This window comes from Lynx rufus, unplaced genomic scaffold (genome assembly GCF_022079265.1).
Source record: "Lynx rufus isolate CCGP_SWC_20201006 ecotype Redwood Valley unplaced genomic scaffold, mLynRuf1.p SCAF_16, whole genome shotgun sequence".
Lineage (NCBI taxonomy): Eukaryota > Metazoa > Chordata > Mammalia > Carnivora > Felidae > Lynx > Lynx rufus.
In genome coordinates this window covers 3,144,605-3,161,870 of record NW_025814830.1, presented here as the reverse complement: position 1 = coordinate 3,161,870, position 17,266 = coordinate 3,144,605, and the positions used below count along the sequence as shown (strand labels likewise).

The window sequence follows — 17,266 nt, the reverse complement described above, 5'->3', positions numbered from 1 at the left end:
GTTTATTTATTTTTGGGACAGAGAGAGACAGAGCATGAACGGGGGAGGGGCAGAGAGAGAGGGAGACACAGAATCGGAAGCAGGCTCCAGGCTCTGAGCCATCAGCCCAGAGCCCGACGCGGGGCTCGAACTCACGGAGCGTGAGATCGTGACCTGGCTGAAGTCGGACGCTTAACCGACTGTGCCACCCAGGCGCCCCCAAGCAGGAATTTTTAATCTTCCTCCTAAAAAAAAATGAATATTTTACTTAAAATAAAAATCATCTTGAATAAAACAGTCCCAAACCCCCCAGTAGCACCGAAACCATGTCAAGGATAAAGCATAATGCCATAAAATCATAAAGTAATACCTAAAAACAAATGGAGGATTTTGGTGTGGCGTGAAAAAAATGTCTGTGGCCTAACTCTCTCTGCCTTACATCCAGGAGGGACAGCTGAGTCAGACTTCTGTTTATGTTAATGTCAAGCTGGGTGACATGAGCCAACCATCTGTTGAAAACATTAAAAGTTAATGGTTAGATTTCCAACCCAGACAAGTTATCATCATCCCATCATTCCTCCCTCCACTCACAACTAAAAATCCTTTAAGTTGTGCAAGAACCCAAAGAGGATTCTGAAACAGTGTGAGTACGAGGTGAATTGGCTTGGGACTCCAGGACTAGGGGAACAACACAGAGGCAGAACATCTCAGTCCCCACCCACCCACCCCCACCTATCAGAGGAAAGACACTCAGACCCATTGTTTCCCAAGTCCTGACTGAGAAACAGGAGGCAGCCAGGTAGGCTCATTTCTCTCCTGGATGGAAGGGGAGCTCTTCTGACAATCAGGCAGGACCACCACCACAAGGGGAATCAGTTAGAGCTGGAAACAAGTGTCCAGAAAATGCTTACCTTCCTCATCAGACTTGAGATATCTCCTGCTTAGAAACACTGAGGCAGATGGGCAGAAAGGGACAAAGAGACCCAAGCATGCTGTCTAATACTTCTGACCCTGACGCTAAGTTCTCCTTTGTCAAACGTGAAGACTAGCCTCCTCACTTTCAGAAGGTGTGTGTGTGTGTGTGTGTGTGTGTGTGATGAAGTAAGCTATATTAAAGGAGCAGTACAGAGGCCAGTAAGCAGAGGGCCTTAGCAAGAAGGCTCAACCAAATGGGGCAGACGGACGTCATCCACAGGAGCAACAATGCCTGAGAGTGAACAGGAGGGGTCGCAGATGAAGGAGAGAGAGGTCAGCACCACTCACTCTTGACTGCTCCTCTGGCTCCATCCAACTCCACCCACTTGACCTCCTGGCCTTAAAGTGGAACATAAGCATCTGGGTCAAGCCCTTCTGCTGAGCTGGGAGGTACCGGAGCTCAAAGTGCGACCCTGTTTCAGCACCACGGACAGCACCAGCTCCCCTGCCTAGGGCTCTCCAGGCGTCAGCGTCTCCTGGTGGACGGAGAGCGCCCGCCCGGAGAGCCATTTATCAGCCCCCAGTGCAGAGTGGGAGGAGCCCAGGGAAGGGTCTGGTGACATCCTAGGTCAATGATGTTGGTCAGGTATGTCTGGGACCCCGTAGTGTGTGCTTCCCTCGTCAGACTCGGGCGCTTTGTCCCAAAAAGGTGTCAACCGGGGATTAGGTGCTGTCCTGAGGTGAGGTTTAGGCATAGGTGTCTCCAGTAATTAGATGGAATAATAAAGCCAGTCTTGGGAATTTCTGGCAAGAAAGTATTAATCACTCAAAGAGGAGGTCCTTATGGTATTTAGACCTGTTGTAAGACCTTGGGAGAAATAAGGTTTCTGTTTAATTTTGTAGCTGTCTTCCTACCAAGCCTGAATAACTTCAGAGATGCTTTTCTTTTTCTTTCTCCATTTAAATTGTTTTCACTCTTTCAGTCTGGGGTGGGTTTTTCCTTTTTCCATGTTTCCTCACATTTCTGTCTGGGAGCCTCCTTGTCCCTCTTACGTGGTCTCAACCACTCCAAGGCTCGCACCTCAACTACTGCCCCAGCAACTCTTACAGTTACTAGCCCAGGATGTCTTGAGCCCCAGAGCTGGGAAGTGGCAGGAAGCCTGGGTCCTGTTGATAGGGTTGGAAACAGGAACTTCATGCCTGCCCAAATCCCCTCATATGTTCCTCTTTCTGGTCCTCACCCTGCTCAGGAGTGCCCACATGGGAGCTGGCTTCCTCCCCTGTGGCCCCTCCAGGGTCTACTACACCAGGCAATCAGGCTCCTACCCAGGCAACCCCTTATCTGAGTCCCCCAAACACCAGAGCAGGGTTCACCACTATTCACCCACACAGCCAGCATTCTACAGGACACTCAGGTTTTCACAGGCAGAGTTGGAAACTTCTAGAAAAGAAAAGATGAGAAGAACTGGAGATTATTTGCCTCTTAGGATAAGGTAAAGTCCTGGGCATGGGAGTCCAAAGGAGGGGCCAGACATGGGGGCACTGTAATCATTGTCTCCCAAACCTTTCTCTCCACCCCTCACCCACCTCTGCACAATAAGGAGGCACTTTGCTGATTTCTCTCTGCCCCTGAACACACACAAATGAATAAACTTTTGTTCACCTGTCACTTCTGGTCTCCCAAACTATTCCCTATAGTTGTGAGTGAGTAGATTCAAGGAGGGGAAAGTCATTTTATATGTCATCTTCTTCACCAAAATTGAAGCTATACTTTATGCAAGATTCTACTACTTGTGTGTTTACCTTTATATAAATATTGCCACTTGACACATATTTATCACCTCCTATAGAATTTGTCATTACTGGGTGCAAACCAAGTCTACAATTGCTTGTGAGAAATGCACATTCTTGCTCCCAAGGACTCACTTTCTATCTTGGGAACAGAAATACACAGCCAAGGAAATTCATCTTCTCACCTGCTTTCTGCCCACCTCCAATCTGTTCTCCACAGAGAAGCCAGAGAGAATTCTAAAAGCCCAAGTGTCATTTCCAGCTTCTAACCCTCCATTGCCTCCCAGTTGCCCAAGTGGAAATAGCAAAATCCTTTAAGATGAGCTCAAGCTGTTACATGGACCACCTTACTTGGCTCAGGGCGGGCAGGGACCAGTTTCTAATGCCTACAGCACACCATAAGCCAACAGCCAACACATGCACAGAAGCACAGACTAATTTATTTATTCTATCAAAGAATAAAATTTTTTTAAAAATATTTATTTATTTTGGGGAAAGTGCAAGCTGGGGAAGGGGTGAAGAGAGGGGAACAGAGGATCCGAAGTGGGCCCCACACTGACAGGCTGACAGCAGGCAGCCTGATGTGGGGCTTGAACCCATGAACTGTGAGATCATGCCCTGAGCTGAAGTTGGACACTCAAACGACTGAGCCACCCAGGCACCCCAAAGAATAACATTTTTAAAGGCAACATCATGACCCTCACATAGATATAAAATAAACATGTGTTAAAGATTTTTTTAGCACTAGGTGTTGTATGTAAGTGATGAATCACTAAATTCTACGCCTGAAACCCATATTGCACTGTGTGTTAACTAACTAAAATTTAAATTAAAAAAAAGAGATTTTTTTATTTTGGCAAAAAAAAAAACCCCACACACACTATCAGATCTAACCTCTTAACAAAATTTTACGTGTACATTAGTGTTAATTGTAGTCACTATGTTGTAGAACTTTTTCACCTTGCATGATTGAAACTTTATACCCACTGAACAGCATTTTATTTAATTCATTATGAACGAGGGGACCAGGCAGAAATTAAAGATGCACAAATTTATATGGGGTAAAGGAATATTGAAATGAATTTGTGAACCATGTAAAACTTGCTTGGTAGGAAGATTCAGGTCCCCCACCCCCACCCCAGCCAGACAGAATGTATATGCATGTCTGTGGACAAGAACTATTTGCATTGTTATTAGTTATCTATAAATCATAGCATTTAAAATAGTTCAGAGAGGGGTGCCTTGGTGGCTCAGTTGGTTAAGCATCCAACTTATGGCTCCCATGAGTTGGAGCCCAGTGTCGGGCTCTGTCCTGACAGCTGAGCCTGGAGCTTACTTTGGATTCTGTGTCTCCCTCTCTGTCTGCCCCTCCCCTGCTTGCTGTCTGCCTCTCTCTCTCAAAAATAAACAAACATTAAAAATAAAATAAAATTTGGGGCACCTGAGTGGCTCAGTCGGTTAAGTGCCCGACTTCAGCTCAGGTCATGATCCCATGGTTTTTGAGTTTGAGCACCATGTCGGGCTCTGTGCTGACGGGTCATGAGCCTGGAGCGTGCTTCGGATTCTGTGTCTCCCTCTCTCTTTCTGCCTCTCCCTCTGCTCATGCTGTCTCTCTCTTTCTCATGCTCTCTCTCTCTCAAAAATCAATAAACGTTAAAAAATTTTAATTAAAATTAAAATTAAAATAAAATAAAATAAAATAGTTCAAAGGCAATAAAATGCTAGAATCAGATAATCCCAAAAGGGTATGCTTTAAAGAATACATACTTTTTGGGGCGTTTGGGTGGCTCAGTGAGTTAAGTGTTGGACTTCAGCTCAGGTCATGATCTCGCGGTTTTTGAGTTCGAGCCCCACGTCGGGATCTGTGCTGATGGGTCATGAGCCTGGAGCCTGCTTCGGATTCTGTGTCTCCCTCTCTCTCTCTGCCCGTCCCCCGCTCATGCTCTCACTCTCTCTCTCTCTCTCTCATGCTCTCTCTATCCCTCTCAAAAATGAATAAGCGTTAAAAAATTTTTTTAATTAAAATTAAATTAAATTAAATTAAATTAGTTCGAAGGCAATAAAATGCTAGAATCAGATAACCCCAAAAGGGTATGCTCTAAAGAATACATACTTTTTGGGGCACCTGGGTGGCTCAGACAGTTAAGTGTTGACTTTGGCTCAGGTCATGATCTCCCGGTTTGAGAGTTTGAGCCCCACATTGGTCTCTGTGCTGATGGCTTGGAGCCTGGAGCCTGCTTCAGATTCTGTGTCTCCCTCTCTTTCTGCACCCCCCCCAACTTGCACTGTCTCTCTCTCTCTCTCAAAAATAAACATTAAAATTAATAAAAAAAGAATACATACTTTTTCATTGGAGACAGCCAGCAGTCTTATTTCACTCATTCTAAATATTCTTACAATTCTTTTTTTTAATGTTTATTTATTTTTGAGAGAAAGAGACAGAGAGGAAGCAGGGGAGGGGCAGAGAGAGGGAGACAGAATCGGAACCAGGCTCTGGAGCTGTCAGCACAGAGCCCGACGCTGGGCTGGAACCCACGAACTGCAAGATCATGACCTGAGCCAAAGTCAGACGCTCGACCAACCAAGCCACCGAGGTGCCCCAATTCTTTTTTTTAAGATTTTATTTTTTTTCAACGTTTATTTATTTTTGGGACAGAGAGAGACAGAGCATGAACGGGGGAGGGGCAGAGAGAGAGGGAGACACAGAATCGGAAACAGGCTCCAGGCTCTGAGCCATCAGCCCAGAGCCTGACGCGGGGCTCGAGCTCACGGACCGGGAGATCGTGACCTTGCTGACGTCGGGCGCTTAACCGACTGCGCCACCCAGGCGCCCCAAGATTTTATTTTTTTAAGTAATCTCTACACTCAACATGGAGCTCGAACCCACAACCCCAAGATGAAAATTCACGTGGTCCACCAACCGAGCCAGCCAGGCACCCCAACATCCTTACAATTCTCAAAGCAAGTATTCATTGATCCCCTAATGTTATGCCAGCCATCTTTATAGTCAGAGTGGATTCAGCAGTAGATGGGAGATACAAGTTCCTTTGTGAAGCTTACATTTTAATGACAAGAGAGACAGACAATAATTAAGCAGATTATGTGTTATATTGATTCATGATAAGGAGTTTGAAGAAAAACAAAAGAGAAAGATATATAGGGGATATGAAATGGATTATACTCCTCAATATGTTGTCCGTGGATGTTATCATTGAGAAACTGACGTTTGAGTGCACACACATATACACACACGCACCACAAGCCTTTATATAGACACATACACACAACTTAAATATGCACACACAGAGGACACAGACACACATACACACAAATACAGACACGCATGTACTTCAAAGATACATATATAGAGATCACAGACACAGCTCAAAATACACACACAGAAATCACACACACATATATACAGACACAATACAGAAATACACACAAAAACCACAGACACGCATAGATACACAGACACATACACACTTCAAATATACACAGACACACATACCTCAGACATGCACACACAGACAGCAAACACAGACACACACATATATATACACAAACCAAAGAAACACACACACAACAGAGGCACACACAGAGACTACAGACACAAGTACACATGCATATACACAGACACATACACTACAGAGACACAAACACCACAACCACACAAGATGAGGCATTAGCCACTGACTCCTCACGCAGGGAGATTTGCTCTGGGAAGGCTGGGGTCCTAGTTCTCAGACCAGACAGATCCAATGTCCCAGCGGAAGAGAAAGGTCGAGCTGCCCTGTGACTCTGTGCCACTTTCTGCCATGTGGGCCACCTTTTTGTTCTCGTACACACCTCCCCTGCCCACCAACATCACCATCCACCTGTCCCTGCTGTCCTTGAATCAGCAGATCCAGAGACCTCGCCAGCCCAGCTGCTGGCCTGTGTCTGGAAGAACTGAGGCCAATCACCAGGGAATGGACAGGGAAGATGGAAACATCTCTTGGCCTTTGGAAGATGGACACGAAGCCAGGACCAGTGAGAAGCAAAGTGAAGTCACCTAAGGGGAGCGGGGAGTGAAAGAGCAGGGGGCAAAAATGGCTGGGCTCTGGGGTCACGGGCCAATGTGGGAGGCCGAGGTGCGCTACAAAGTGCCTCTGTTCCTGGAGTTCCCTCTCAATCCTTCTCTGAGGGCCCCATGGGGGTGTGAGAGGAGTTCATGGGACATACTAGGAGCCCCCCAAGGGTGCTTGGAAAGATCTTCCCATGGTCCTGGGCCCACCCCAACCCAATAGAACATCTTTTTGGATACTCCAGCGCCTTCTACCCTGACTCTAGGCTCCCTGAGGAAGCCCTTGGGGTGTCTTCGTGATAACTCGGGTGTTGATGAAGAGACCTGGTCAGAGGAGCCAGGGTCCCCTGCTTGGGACACCTATGAGCTTCATTGGCTGCAGAGCTCATCGGGTGGTTCAGTTGCCGTTCTCTTTCCCAAAACAGAAGGAGGAGGAGGAGGAGGAAGATGGGGAGGAGAAGGGGAGGAGGGAAGGAGGAGGAGTGGGGAAGGAGGAAAGGGAGGAAGACAGGAGGAGGAGGAAGATGAGGAGGAGAAGAGGAGGAGGGAAGGGAGTTAGGAGGAGGGGGAGGAGGGGGAAGATGGGAAGAGGAAGGGGAAGGAAGTTAGGGAGGAGGAGTAAGATGGGGAGGAGGGGAAGGAATATGAAGAGAAGGGGAGGAGGGGGAAGAAGATGGGAGGAGGAGAAGGAGGAAGATGGGGAAGGATGGGAGGGGGGAAAGAAGGAGGGGGTGAGGGGAGGAGGAGGAGGATGAGGAGGGGGAGGAGAGGGAGGAAGATGGGAGGCGGAGGAGGGGGTGGGGGAACGAGGTGGTTCAGATCAGACTGGATTTCTTTGGCCCCTGGAGCAGAGAGTCTGATGACTGACATGCACAGGGGCTGACCAGAACACAGCCAGAGCTGCAGGCAGACCCCCCGTCTGCTCACACCACCTGCTCTCTGGAATAAGACAAGCCTGCCTCCCAGAAAACCCTTCTCACCCTCCAGCTCTGGCTCAGCTGTCCCATCGTCCAGGCACATCCTCACCCCCTCCTCCGGGCTCCGACAGCCCCATCCATCCTCCCTCCTGGGTCAGCCCTGTCCACCCCAGGCTGTGACTGTGTCTCTGATTCCCCCATCCTGGCCCTGGCTGCTTCTCCGCCAAGGTCAGCCTTAACTCAGCCCAGCCTCCAGGACTCCCTGCTCGGAAGACGGGAGCAGCTCAGCCAGCAGAGGGACCAGCTGGAACAGAGGCCCACGGAGCCTGTCCTGTCCTGGGGAGAGAAGGGGAAGTGTGGCTGGGGTTAAGTAAGAGTGAGGCAGAGATCCGAGCACAGAAGAGACCGTTACCAAATCTGTCCCTTCCCTTTTCCTCCGTCTTCAGATCAGCCCTCTCCTACGGGCCCGCCACTGGCCACTGTGCGGACTTTGCCCAGGGTGGACCAGACCAGCCTGCTGGGAGCACTTTTCTTGTATGAACACATCCGTCTTCTCAAAAACCCCAGGCACTGGTTTGCTAGGGTTATCACAACACGGTGCCACCAAGAAGCTTGAGGGCAGGGCTGACCACCAGGAGCTTCTTACTAAAGGCAGGACTCAGAATGACCACTGAGGAATGGACAGGACCAGGCATTTGACATGCAAGATGGCCACACCCGCATCTGCGGAAAATGCCCACCCCTGTCCTCCTGTGGGATTCTCCCCCAGACAAAGTATTGACTGTGATCCTTCCATGGGACTCCTGAGGAAACTGAGGCTTGGAGGCTGGGAGGGCCAGGCACACCTGGGCATTCTCCCTCAACGTCATGCTGTGCTATCATCTTGCAGCAAATGCCCAATTCCCAGGCATGGCCTGGTGCGTGCAACCCCAGGGAAGCCTGGGGCAGGGGGCTATGAGCTGATCAGGAAGCTCAAGATCCCCCTCGGAGTCCTGGTCCCGTCCACTCTGGCCATTCAGACCTGGGAACTCACCTCCTAGCTGCACAGAGCAATGGGGTTTCCTACAAACCCTGCCTGTGTTCTTACCAGCTCACGCTCTACCAACAGGAGCTCGCGTGGCCTGGAGTGTCTCTGTCTTTTTGGGTGTTAGGGAAGTTTTCAAGACCAGACACAAAGTCTGACATTCTCCCCTTTGACTCCACTCCCCTGAAAGGAGATGGTGATGATGCAGTTGTCATGTTCATTCATTCATTAATCATCATCTCCCTCACCTGGGGTGTGGGGGGGGGCGGGACCTGTCCCCATCTTTCTTGCCTCAAGCTTCCCCTGCGCAGAGTGGTTAAACCCCTTCCTGAGCCCCACAACTGGCAGGACTGACCCTCTGGGCTTCTAGAAGCTGTCATTGGCCGGGTAGTGCCTGCCCTCCTGGTAGGGACAGAGGGGCAGGAGGGACAGGCCACGGACAGGGACCGGGGTGGGGGGCAGTGGATTGCTGGAACCCCATCTGGAAAGTAGGAGTGGTTAATCTTTAAGGGTCACGCCACCTCCGAGAGCATGCTGGAGACAAGTTCCTCTTCTACGGGCAGTCACTTTTCAGACATCAGCCCTGGGCTTCCTATCGGGGCTTCCTCCCCGTCCTGTAACACCAAGGCACCATGACTCTTACCCCACAGATGCCACCATTGCTGCTGCTGCTGCTGCTGCTGCTGTGTGCAGGTGAGTGGGCCAAGGCGAGAGGACGGGGCCGGAGGCGAGAGGACCGGGCGGGCAGGGGCTGCCACTGACCCTTGATTCCCCACAGGGTCCCAGTCTCAGGACTCCAAATTTCAGCTGCAAGTGCAGACACCCATGATGGTGCAGGAGGGTCTATGTGCATTCGTGCCCTGCAGTTTCTCTTACCCCCCAGTCCAATACACTGAGGAGGACCCAACTCACGGCTACTGGTTCCGGGAAGGGACCAATACAGAGCAAGGTGCTCCAGTGGCCACAAACAACCCCAATCGTGAAGTGCAGCAGGAGACCCAAGGCCGTTTCCACCTCCCTGAAGACCTCAGGGACTACAACTGCTCCCTGGACATCAGAGACGCACAGAAAAGGGACTCGGGGACATACTTCTTTAGGGTGGAGAGAGGGTCTTATGTGAAATACAATTACATAGGGAGGAAATATCATTTCAAGAACTACCGGCTCTTCCTGCATGTGACAAGTAAGGAGTGGGGTCAAGGAGAGGACATGCATGGGTCCTGAGGGCCCCAGGGCAGGTCCGGGAGGGGACCCCCTGATTTCCATCCTGGCTGGGAGGAAACGGCTGGCCTGGTGTAGAGGCTGCTTCTGGGGCACACGCAGGGCCTGGGTCTCTGTCTCTCTTTCTCCCTCAGCTCTCACAAGGACACCTGACATCCACATCCAGGGGCCCCTAGAATCTGGCCAGCCCAAGAACATTACCTGTAGTGTGCCCTGGGCCTGTAAGAGGGGGACACCCCCGACCTTCTCCTGGATCGGGGATGCCCTCACCTCCCTGGGCCACGGGACACACTTCTCCTCGGTGCTCACCCTCACCCCGGGGCCCCAGGACCATGGCACCAAACTCACCTGTCGAGTGACCTTCCCTGGAGCTAACGTGAGCACAGAGAGGACCATCCAGCTCAACGTGTCCTGTGAGTGCCAGGCCAGGACGCCAGGGTCCCTGAGGACAGTGGGTGCTGGGGGTGGGGGAGGCAGGGTCTAGAATTCTGGGGAGGAAGGAAAGGAAACACGCAACTCCACCCTTTTCCTATTTCTGTAGTTTCTGGGAGAATAGGGCCAACCCTCATCTTCCTGTCTCTGAAAACAATTATGTCTATCTGTCCAGATGCGCCCCAGAACCTGACCATCAGCGTTTTCCCGAGAGAAGGCACAGGTAGGACGCAACCTCTTCTCTCAGGCTTTGGCGGAAGGGGCGTCTGTCTCCACCCCTCAGAGCAGAGCTGGGGTTTTAGAACTCAGGTGGGAGAAAGGCTCAGGCCAGGTGTGGGGTAGCGGAGGTGGGACAGCCCCCCGCACTGGATCCTCAGCTTACAAACTGGCTTCCTCCCACACCTGACCCTGTTCCCAAGGGGTTTTGCACAACCTCCATACCTGATGGGTGTGCCGCTCCCTGGTGCGAGGGCTGTGTCCTCCTCCCAAATCTCGCCCTGTTCCCTTAGGATCTGGACCCTGCTTATTCCTGCAGTTTCCTTCAACATTCACATGATATTCTTTAAAATAGTAAGCGTAAAGTGTGTTGGTCTGCTCAGGCAGCCAGAACCAAATACCACAGACTGAGGGACTTCAGCATCAGACATTTATTCCTCATATTTCTGGAGACTGGCAAATATAAGGTCAAGCTTCCAAGGTTCCAGCCAATATGGTTCCAGGGGAGAGCTCACTCTGGGTGAGAGGGGTTGCTTTTCGGCCGTGTTTTCTCTAGCGCACCTGAGAGAAAGAATGCTTTCTGGGGCACCTGGGTGGTTCAGTCGGTTGGGTATCCGACTTCGGCTCAGGTCATGATCTTGCAGTCGTGGGTTCAAGTCCTGCATCAGGATCTGTGCTGACAGCTCAGAGCCCGGAGCCTGCTTCAGAGTCTATGTCTTCCTCTCTCTCTCTCTCTCTCTCTCTCTGCCCTTTCCCTGCTCATTCTCTCTCTCTCCCTTTCTCTCTCAGAAATAAACATTAAAAAATTATTTAAAAAAAAAGCAAGAAAGAAAGATGTCTGGTGTCTCTTCTTATAAGAGCACTAACCCCATCCTGAGTGCCCTACTCTCATGACCTCATCTAACCCTATCACCTCCCAAAGGCCCATCCAAAGGGCTCCAAATACCACCGTATTGGGGGTTAGGGCTTGGACATTGAGCTTGAAGGGAACCCATTCCAGTCCCTGGCAAAACTGAATAAGAATAAAATACTGTTCAGCACCTGTGTATCTCCCCTCTTGGTTATCTTTCTAAACGTAATCTACGCATCTCCATTTAAAAACACACACATACCTACACACCATATTGTATACGCTGCTCTACGTCTTTATTATTTAAGGTTTTTATTCAAATTCCAGTTAGTTAACGTATAGCGTAATATTAGTTTCAAGTGTATGAAATAGTGATTCAACACTTGCATACATCGCCTGGTGCTCACAAGTGCCCTCCTTAATCCCCATCACCTATTTCCCCATTGCCCACCTCCTCCCCTCCAGTAACCATCAGTTTGTTCTCTATAGCTAAGAATCTGTTTCTTGGTTTGTCTTTCTCTCTATTTTTTCCCCTTAGCTCATTTGTTTTGCTTCTGAAATTCCACATATGAGTGAAATCACATGGTATTTGTCTTTCTCAAACTGACTTATTTCACTTGGCTATTATTTTTCATAGACTTTTCACCGTGGCATAATTTTAGGTTTATATAGTACACAGAGTTTCCATAAAGCCCTCACCTAGCTTTGCCTGTTGTTAAAAGTCTTACATCGCCATGATGCATTTGTCCCAACTAAGTGACGTTAGTCCATGACTGTCTATGAGTACATAGGAAACCTTCTTCATGCTTCCTGACGACTCCATGGTCTTCTAATTCGAAGTATATTACAATGTAAAGTACTTCATTAGTCCCCATTGGTGGAAAGCCACGGTGTTTCCAGACTTTTGATAAGACAAATAATACTGCAACAAATAACTCGTACAAACATTCCCCATATGTGTACATGTGTCTATAAGATAATTGTCTCAAGAAGAAAAGTCCCAGATCAAAGGGTGTGTTTGTAATTTCTACAGAGACTGCCAAATCCTTTGGTATGGAAGTTGTTTTGTTTATAATCCCAAACTGCTGAACATTTTCATTTTCATCCTTGCTGATATCTTACGTGAACTCACTGCCATTTTAATTTGAATGATCATTTTGTAAACAACGTTGTGTATGTTTCGTTACGTTTAAGAATCATTTGTATTTCTTTGTGGACTTTTTCTTAGTGATTTGAAGAAGCTCTTTTTATATGAAGGAAATCAGTTGTATGTTAGTTGAAAGGATTTATTTGCAGCCTAATAATGGCCTCTTTGACTTAGCCTGTGGTGACTTTGTTAGGCAAAAACATGTTTGTTTGTTTTTTTTTCTTTTGAGGGGAAGTGTTGCATTCATTGGTTTCCTGGAGTTGGCTTTCACTGGTAGGCGGGAGCCAATTGTGTCCATGCTTCCTCAACTCTGGGTTCAGTGACATCTAGTTGGGTGCTAGAAATTGGCCGGGAGGGATGTGTTTACACTAAGGAAATTGGCAAAGGTCACAAGTCAGGGTTGTTTTTTTTTTTTTCCCTCCCCTCCTCCCTCCCCAGTGAGCTGGTTGTTAACCATTTACCAGTAATGTTGGGTGTACCAATATTTCCTTTCAAACCTCTGCCTTTCTGTCATCTAATATTACTTTTTTAACCTCCAGAAGCCTCATATGTAAACACTCCCAAGCATACACATTCACTCAAGCCTTACAGGACTATTTGATTTTCTCTGACGTGCAGGGCCTTCTCACGCCCCAGCCGTAGCTGCATTTTCTGTGTCTGCCTCCCTCAATTGCTCTTCCTTACCAGCATCATCTTCCAGCCAGCTCCCAGCCCCTCTTCTGCTCTGCTGTAGCCTCTCCTCCTCCAGGAAGCCCTCCCTGCCCTGACAGTGTCACTGAACTCCCATCCTCAGGGCTCCCTCTGCACAACGGACCCCTGTCACAAAACACATCACAGTGATTTGGGGGCATCTCGCTCACAAGACTGTGAACTCTCAGACCCGGCTAAATGAGACGGGTCTTTGTGAACTTAGTGAAAGACAGAACGGCAGGTTCTTAGAGGCAAATCTGGGATCTGCGTTGGCACAGATGGCTGAGGTAGGTGGGTGAGAAACGAGGCAATTCAGACGAATACAAGAGGGATTCTTAGAAAGGCTGTAGGGCCCGCTCCCAGCTCTGTCCCCTTGGGCTGACCCCAAACGTAAGAGCCCATCATGCTGTGGAAGAGAAGAAACAGACTTAAATGATGTGAGGAAAAGAAAGAGACAGAGAGAGACACAGACACAGACAGAGACGGAGACAGAATACCCCTGGTGAGGGCCGGGGCCTAACTTGTTCTCTGTCTTGCCAGCACCTGAGGCTCTGGGCAACGGTTCATCTCTCCCAGTCCAGGAGGGCCAGTCCCTACACCTGGTCTGTGACCACAACAGTAACCCCCCTGCCAAGTTGAGCTGGACCCGGGGCAGCCTGACCCTGAAGCCCTCACAACCCTCAAATCCCGGGATCCTGCAACTGCCCCGCGTGGAACTGGGGGACCATGGGATATACGTCTGCCGAGCTCAGCACCCGCTGGGCTCTTTGGAAGCATCCCTGAGCCTCCTTGTGAAGAGTGAGTTGGAGCACACCTGGGAAGGATGCCTGGGTCCTGGGAGGTGGGGCTCCTCTGATCCCTCTCCTGTCGTCCTGCAGAACCCCCGAAGCTGTTTGGTCCCTCCTGCTCCTGGGAGGGTGAGGGGTTGCACTGCACCTGTTCTGCTCAATCCCAGCTGCCCCCCTCCCTGCACTGGCGGCTGGGGGAGGGGCTGCTGGAGGGGAACCACAGCGATGCCTCCTTGACCGTCACCTCCAGCTCCGAGGGGCCCTGGGCAAACAGCAACCTGAGCTTCATGGAGCCGCTGGGCTCCAGCCTCAGACTCAGCTGCGAGGCCAGGAATGTGCATGGGGAACAGAGCGCCACCGTCCTGCTGTTGCCAGGTCAGGGGGCTGTGTCGGGGTGAGGGGAGGGTGATGCCTGGAGGAAGGAGGTGCACGAGGCAGGATGGAGCAGAGAAGTGCTTCTGACTCTGGGCCAAGGGGCGCCAGAGGTCCAAGTCACCGGAAGGTTGGTGGGGGAGGGGCTGGGGGAATAAGTGGCTGGGATCCCATAGAGGGACAGGGGGACAGAGGAGCCAGTCCTGGATAGAAGTGGGCACAACCCGGGGTCATGGATTCCAGAAGGCTGGAGGCTCAGGTGCCTACTTCTACTTCATGGTGCTGGAGTTTACCCCGGGTGCCTCTTACCTGCAGGGAGACCAGGGCCCAGGACAGGTGTGCTTCAGGGGGCGATTGGGGGAGCTGGTGTCACGGCCCTGCTTGCTCTGTGTCTCTGCCTCATCATCTTCTTCGCGTGAGTGGTGGCCCCGGTTTGGGCGAGGGCCTCGCGAGTTTGGGTCAGGGAGGGGACTCAGAAAAATCTCCCAGACTCAAAGCCCAGAGCTGGAGGAGCGCAGTGGGTTGAAGCTGCATCAGGAATTCAGCCTCCTGACCCCTGGGCCAGTAGTCTGTTCCCCATATGGGGTGGGTGGTTGCTGTCTGCAAGGAGGGAAGATGTGTTCTCATTGTGGTCCCTGCAGCCAGACAGTTCCGGGGTCCCAGCAGTGAGCCAGCCAGGCTGAAAGGTCCTGATCTCTCTCCTCAGAGTGAAGACCTACAGGCAGAAATCAACCGGGAAAGCAGTGCACAGGAATGACGTCCATCCCACATTGAATACAGTCTCCCAGGTGAGTGGCGTGGGCATCTTTCTATCCGGTGTCCTGGGCTGGGCCATGAGGTGGCTCACTCGGCATGCCAAAAATGAGTCCTTCCTTGACCACCCCTCCCCCCACCAAATTTGGTCCTCTCTTGGGATTTCTGGCTGCTCTCATCTCAAAGACTGGAGAGACACCTTTTCCTCTCCCCTCTCCTCCATTTAGACCCTTCCCTGCCGAGCCCCCACTGTCTCCCTCTTGGGGCACTGGCCTCACTCTCCACAACTCCACCTCTCCTCCCAAGCTTTGGGCAAGAAATTCCCAAACAGCTGTCACCCCTGTGCCTGCCCCCCCCCCACTGTCTAGATCAGCAGAGTCCAACAAAAATATAATGTGAACCATGTGCGTAGCTTAAAAGTTACTAATGGCCACATTTAAAAGGTAGAGAGGGGCACCTGGGTGGCTCAGTCGTTTAAGCATCCGACTTAGGCTCAGGCCACGATCTCACAGTTCCTGCATTCGAGTCCCATGTCGGGCTCTGTGCTGATGGCTCAGAGCCTGGATCCTGCTTCAGATTCTGTGTCTCCCTCTCCCTCTGACCCTCCCTCCTCATGCTCTGTTTCTCTCTCTCTCTCTCTCTCTCTCAAAAATAAATAAACTCTAAAAAATTTTAAATAGAGAGAAGCATGAGATCTATTTTAATATGTTTATTTAACCCAGTATATTCAAAATATTACTTCACCATCACATCATCAATAACCAATGTATAGGTTATTAATGAGATAGTTTGCATTCTTTCTTCTTCTTCTTCTTCTTCTTCTTCTTCTTCTTCTTCTTCTAATTCTTCTTCTCCTTCCTTTGGTACCAAGTCTTTGAAATCCAAGGTTTATTTCACACTCATGGCACACCTCCATGAGGAATCGCCATGATTCACGTACTCAGTAGCCACATGTGGCTAGGAGCAACCGTATTTTACACGTATTTTACACAATTTCCTTGGGCTGGTGTTCTGTGATCTGTCCCATGCCCTGAAAAGGAGCTCCCTATCCCCAGGCAGGACTCATTCTCTGTGACTTTGTGCGTTTGCATGCATGATTTCCTCTGTCCCTCCCCATTTGTACCAGCCGGACCCCTAATCGCCTTTCACACTCCAGTCTCAATATTCCCCTGCCTTATGCAGGGAAACTCATCATGCCTCCCTGTAATAACCGCAGGCCTGTCCCCAGCACCCTGTGAGCCTCTGGGTGGGGGCGGGGGGTGAGGCAGAGCTCCTACACGCCTCAGTGATTCTCACCCACACCCTTAGCACCCTTCTTCTGCCCACCAAATCACAATGTGCAATTAGATAATTTGCGTGTGTGTGTGAGAGAGACAATGTGATACTGTCTCCTTGCCCTCATAGGCAAGGTCCTCTCTTGGGATTGTCTGTCTGAGGTCAGATAGGCTGTCTGAGGTCAGAGATGGTGTGTCCTAAAGAGTTTCTTGACCTTGCACACTCTGTCTATAAAATGGAATGACAACAGTTAAATCATCCATAGGGGAGTGGTGGGGGGATTTGCAAGGAATCAATGCCATTATGATGAAAATTTGTTAAAGCTACAAATGAATAAGTGAGTGAGTGAGTGAATGAATGAATGCTCAGGAAATGGGCATGAAGTGGATAAATGGTTAAGTGTTCCCCAAGCCCCTACTTCCCTTCTCCAGACCCAAAGGCCAGCTCAAATGCCTTTCTTTCCTCCCACTCAGGATCACAGCCAGTCAGACAGCCGGTCAGACCCCCTTTCCCCAGCCGCAGCTGCCTTCCCCTCAGAGAAAGAGGGGAAGCTCCACTACGCCTCCCTCACATTCCACGGGCTGAGGCCACACAACTTTCAGGACCGGGAGACCACCGAGTATGCAGAGATCAAGACCCAGAAATGACGACCCCACCCACAGCCCCCCTCAGGAGCCCAGACAGGGCATCTCTGAGGAAATGCGTGTCAGGCACTGATGTTTTTTATTTTTATTTTAAAAATTTTTTAATGTTTATTTATTTATTGAGAGACAGAGAGAGAGAGAGAGAGCACAGATGAGCGGGGGAAGGGAACAGAGAGAGGGAGACAC

General features: G+C 50.0%; 1 protein-coding gene and 1 long non-coding RNA gene across 2 annotated transcripts; one reads left to right on the top strand and one right to left on the bottom strand.

The window, feature by feature from the left end:
• Nucleotides 1-142: 142 nt before the first annotated feature.
• Nucleotides 143-9,502, bottom strand: LOC124510861 (uncharacterized). The gene is made up of 3 exons (XR_006961770.1): nt 9,336-9,502; nt 350-488; nt 143-224 (listed from the first exon to the last, which is right to left on the bottom strand). It is a non-coding gene; the product is annotated as an uncharacterized LOC124510861 (long non-coding RNA).
• Nucleotides 9,240-17,228, top strand: LOC124510856 (sialic acid-binding Ig-like lectin 5). The gene is made up of 9 exons (XM_047077532.1): nt 9,240-9,385; nt 9,471-9,875; nt 10,048-10,326; nt 10,521-10,568; nt 13,789-14,046; nt 14,127-14,411; nt 14,724-14,823; nt 15,115-15,196; nt 16,910-17,228. The coding sequence occupies exons 1-9, from the start codon at nt 9,325-9,327 to the stop codon at nt 17,081-17,083; spliced, it is 1,692 nt and encodes a 563-aa protein (XP_046933488.1). The 5' UTR covers nt 9,240-9,324; the 3' UTR covers nt 17,084-17,228.
• Nucleotides 17,229-17,266: the final 38 nt, after the last annotated feature.

Bases quoted from the DNA above. Each gene is read 5' to 3' on its own strand.
- LOC124510856 (XM_047077532.1), top strand. From the start codon at position 9,325: ATGACTCTTACCCCACAGATGCCACCATTGCTGCTGCTGCTGCTGCTG. The intron at 9,386-9,470 runs GTGAGTGGGCCA...GATTCCCCACAG, and splicing joins GCTGCTGCTGCTGTGTGCAG to GGTCCCAGTCTCAGGACTCC. The intron at 9,876-10,047 runs GTAAGGAGTGGG...TTTCTCCCTCAG, and splicing joins GCTCTTCCTGCATGTGACAA to CTCTCACAAGGACACCTGAC.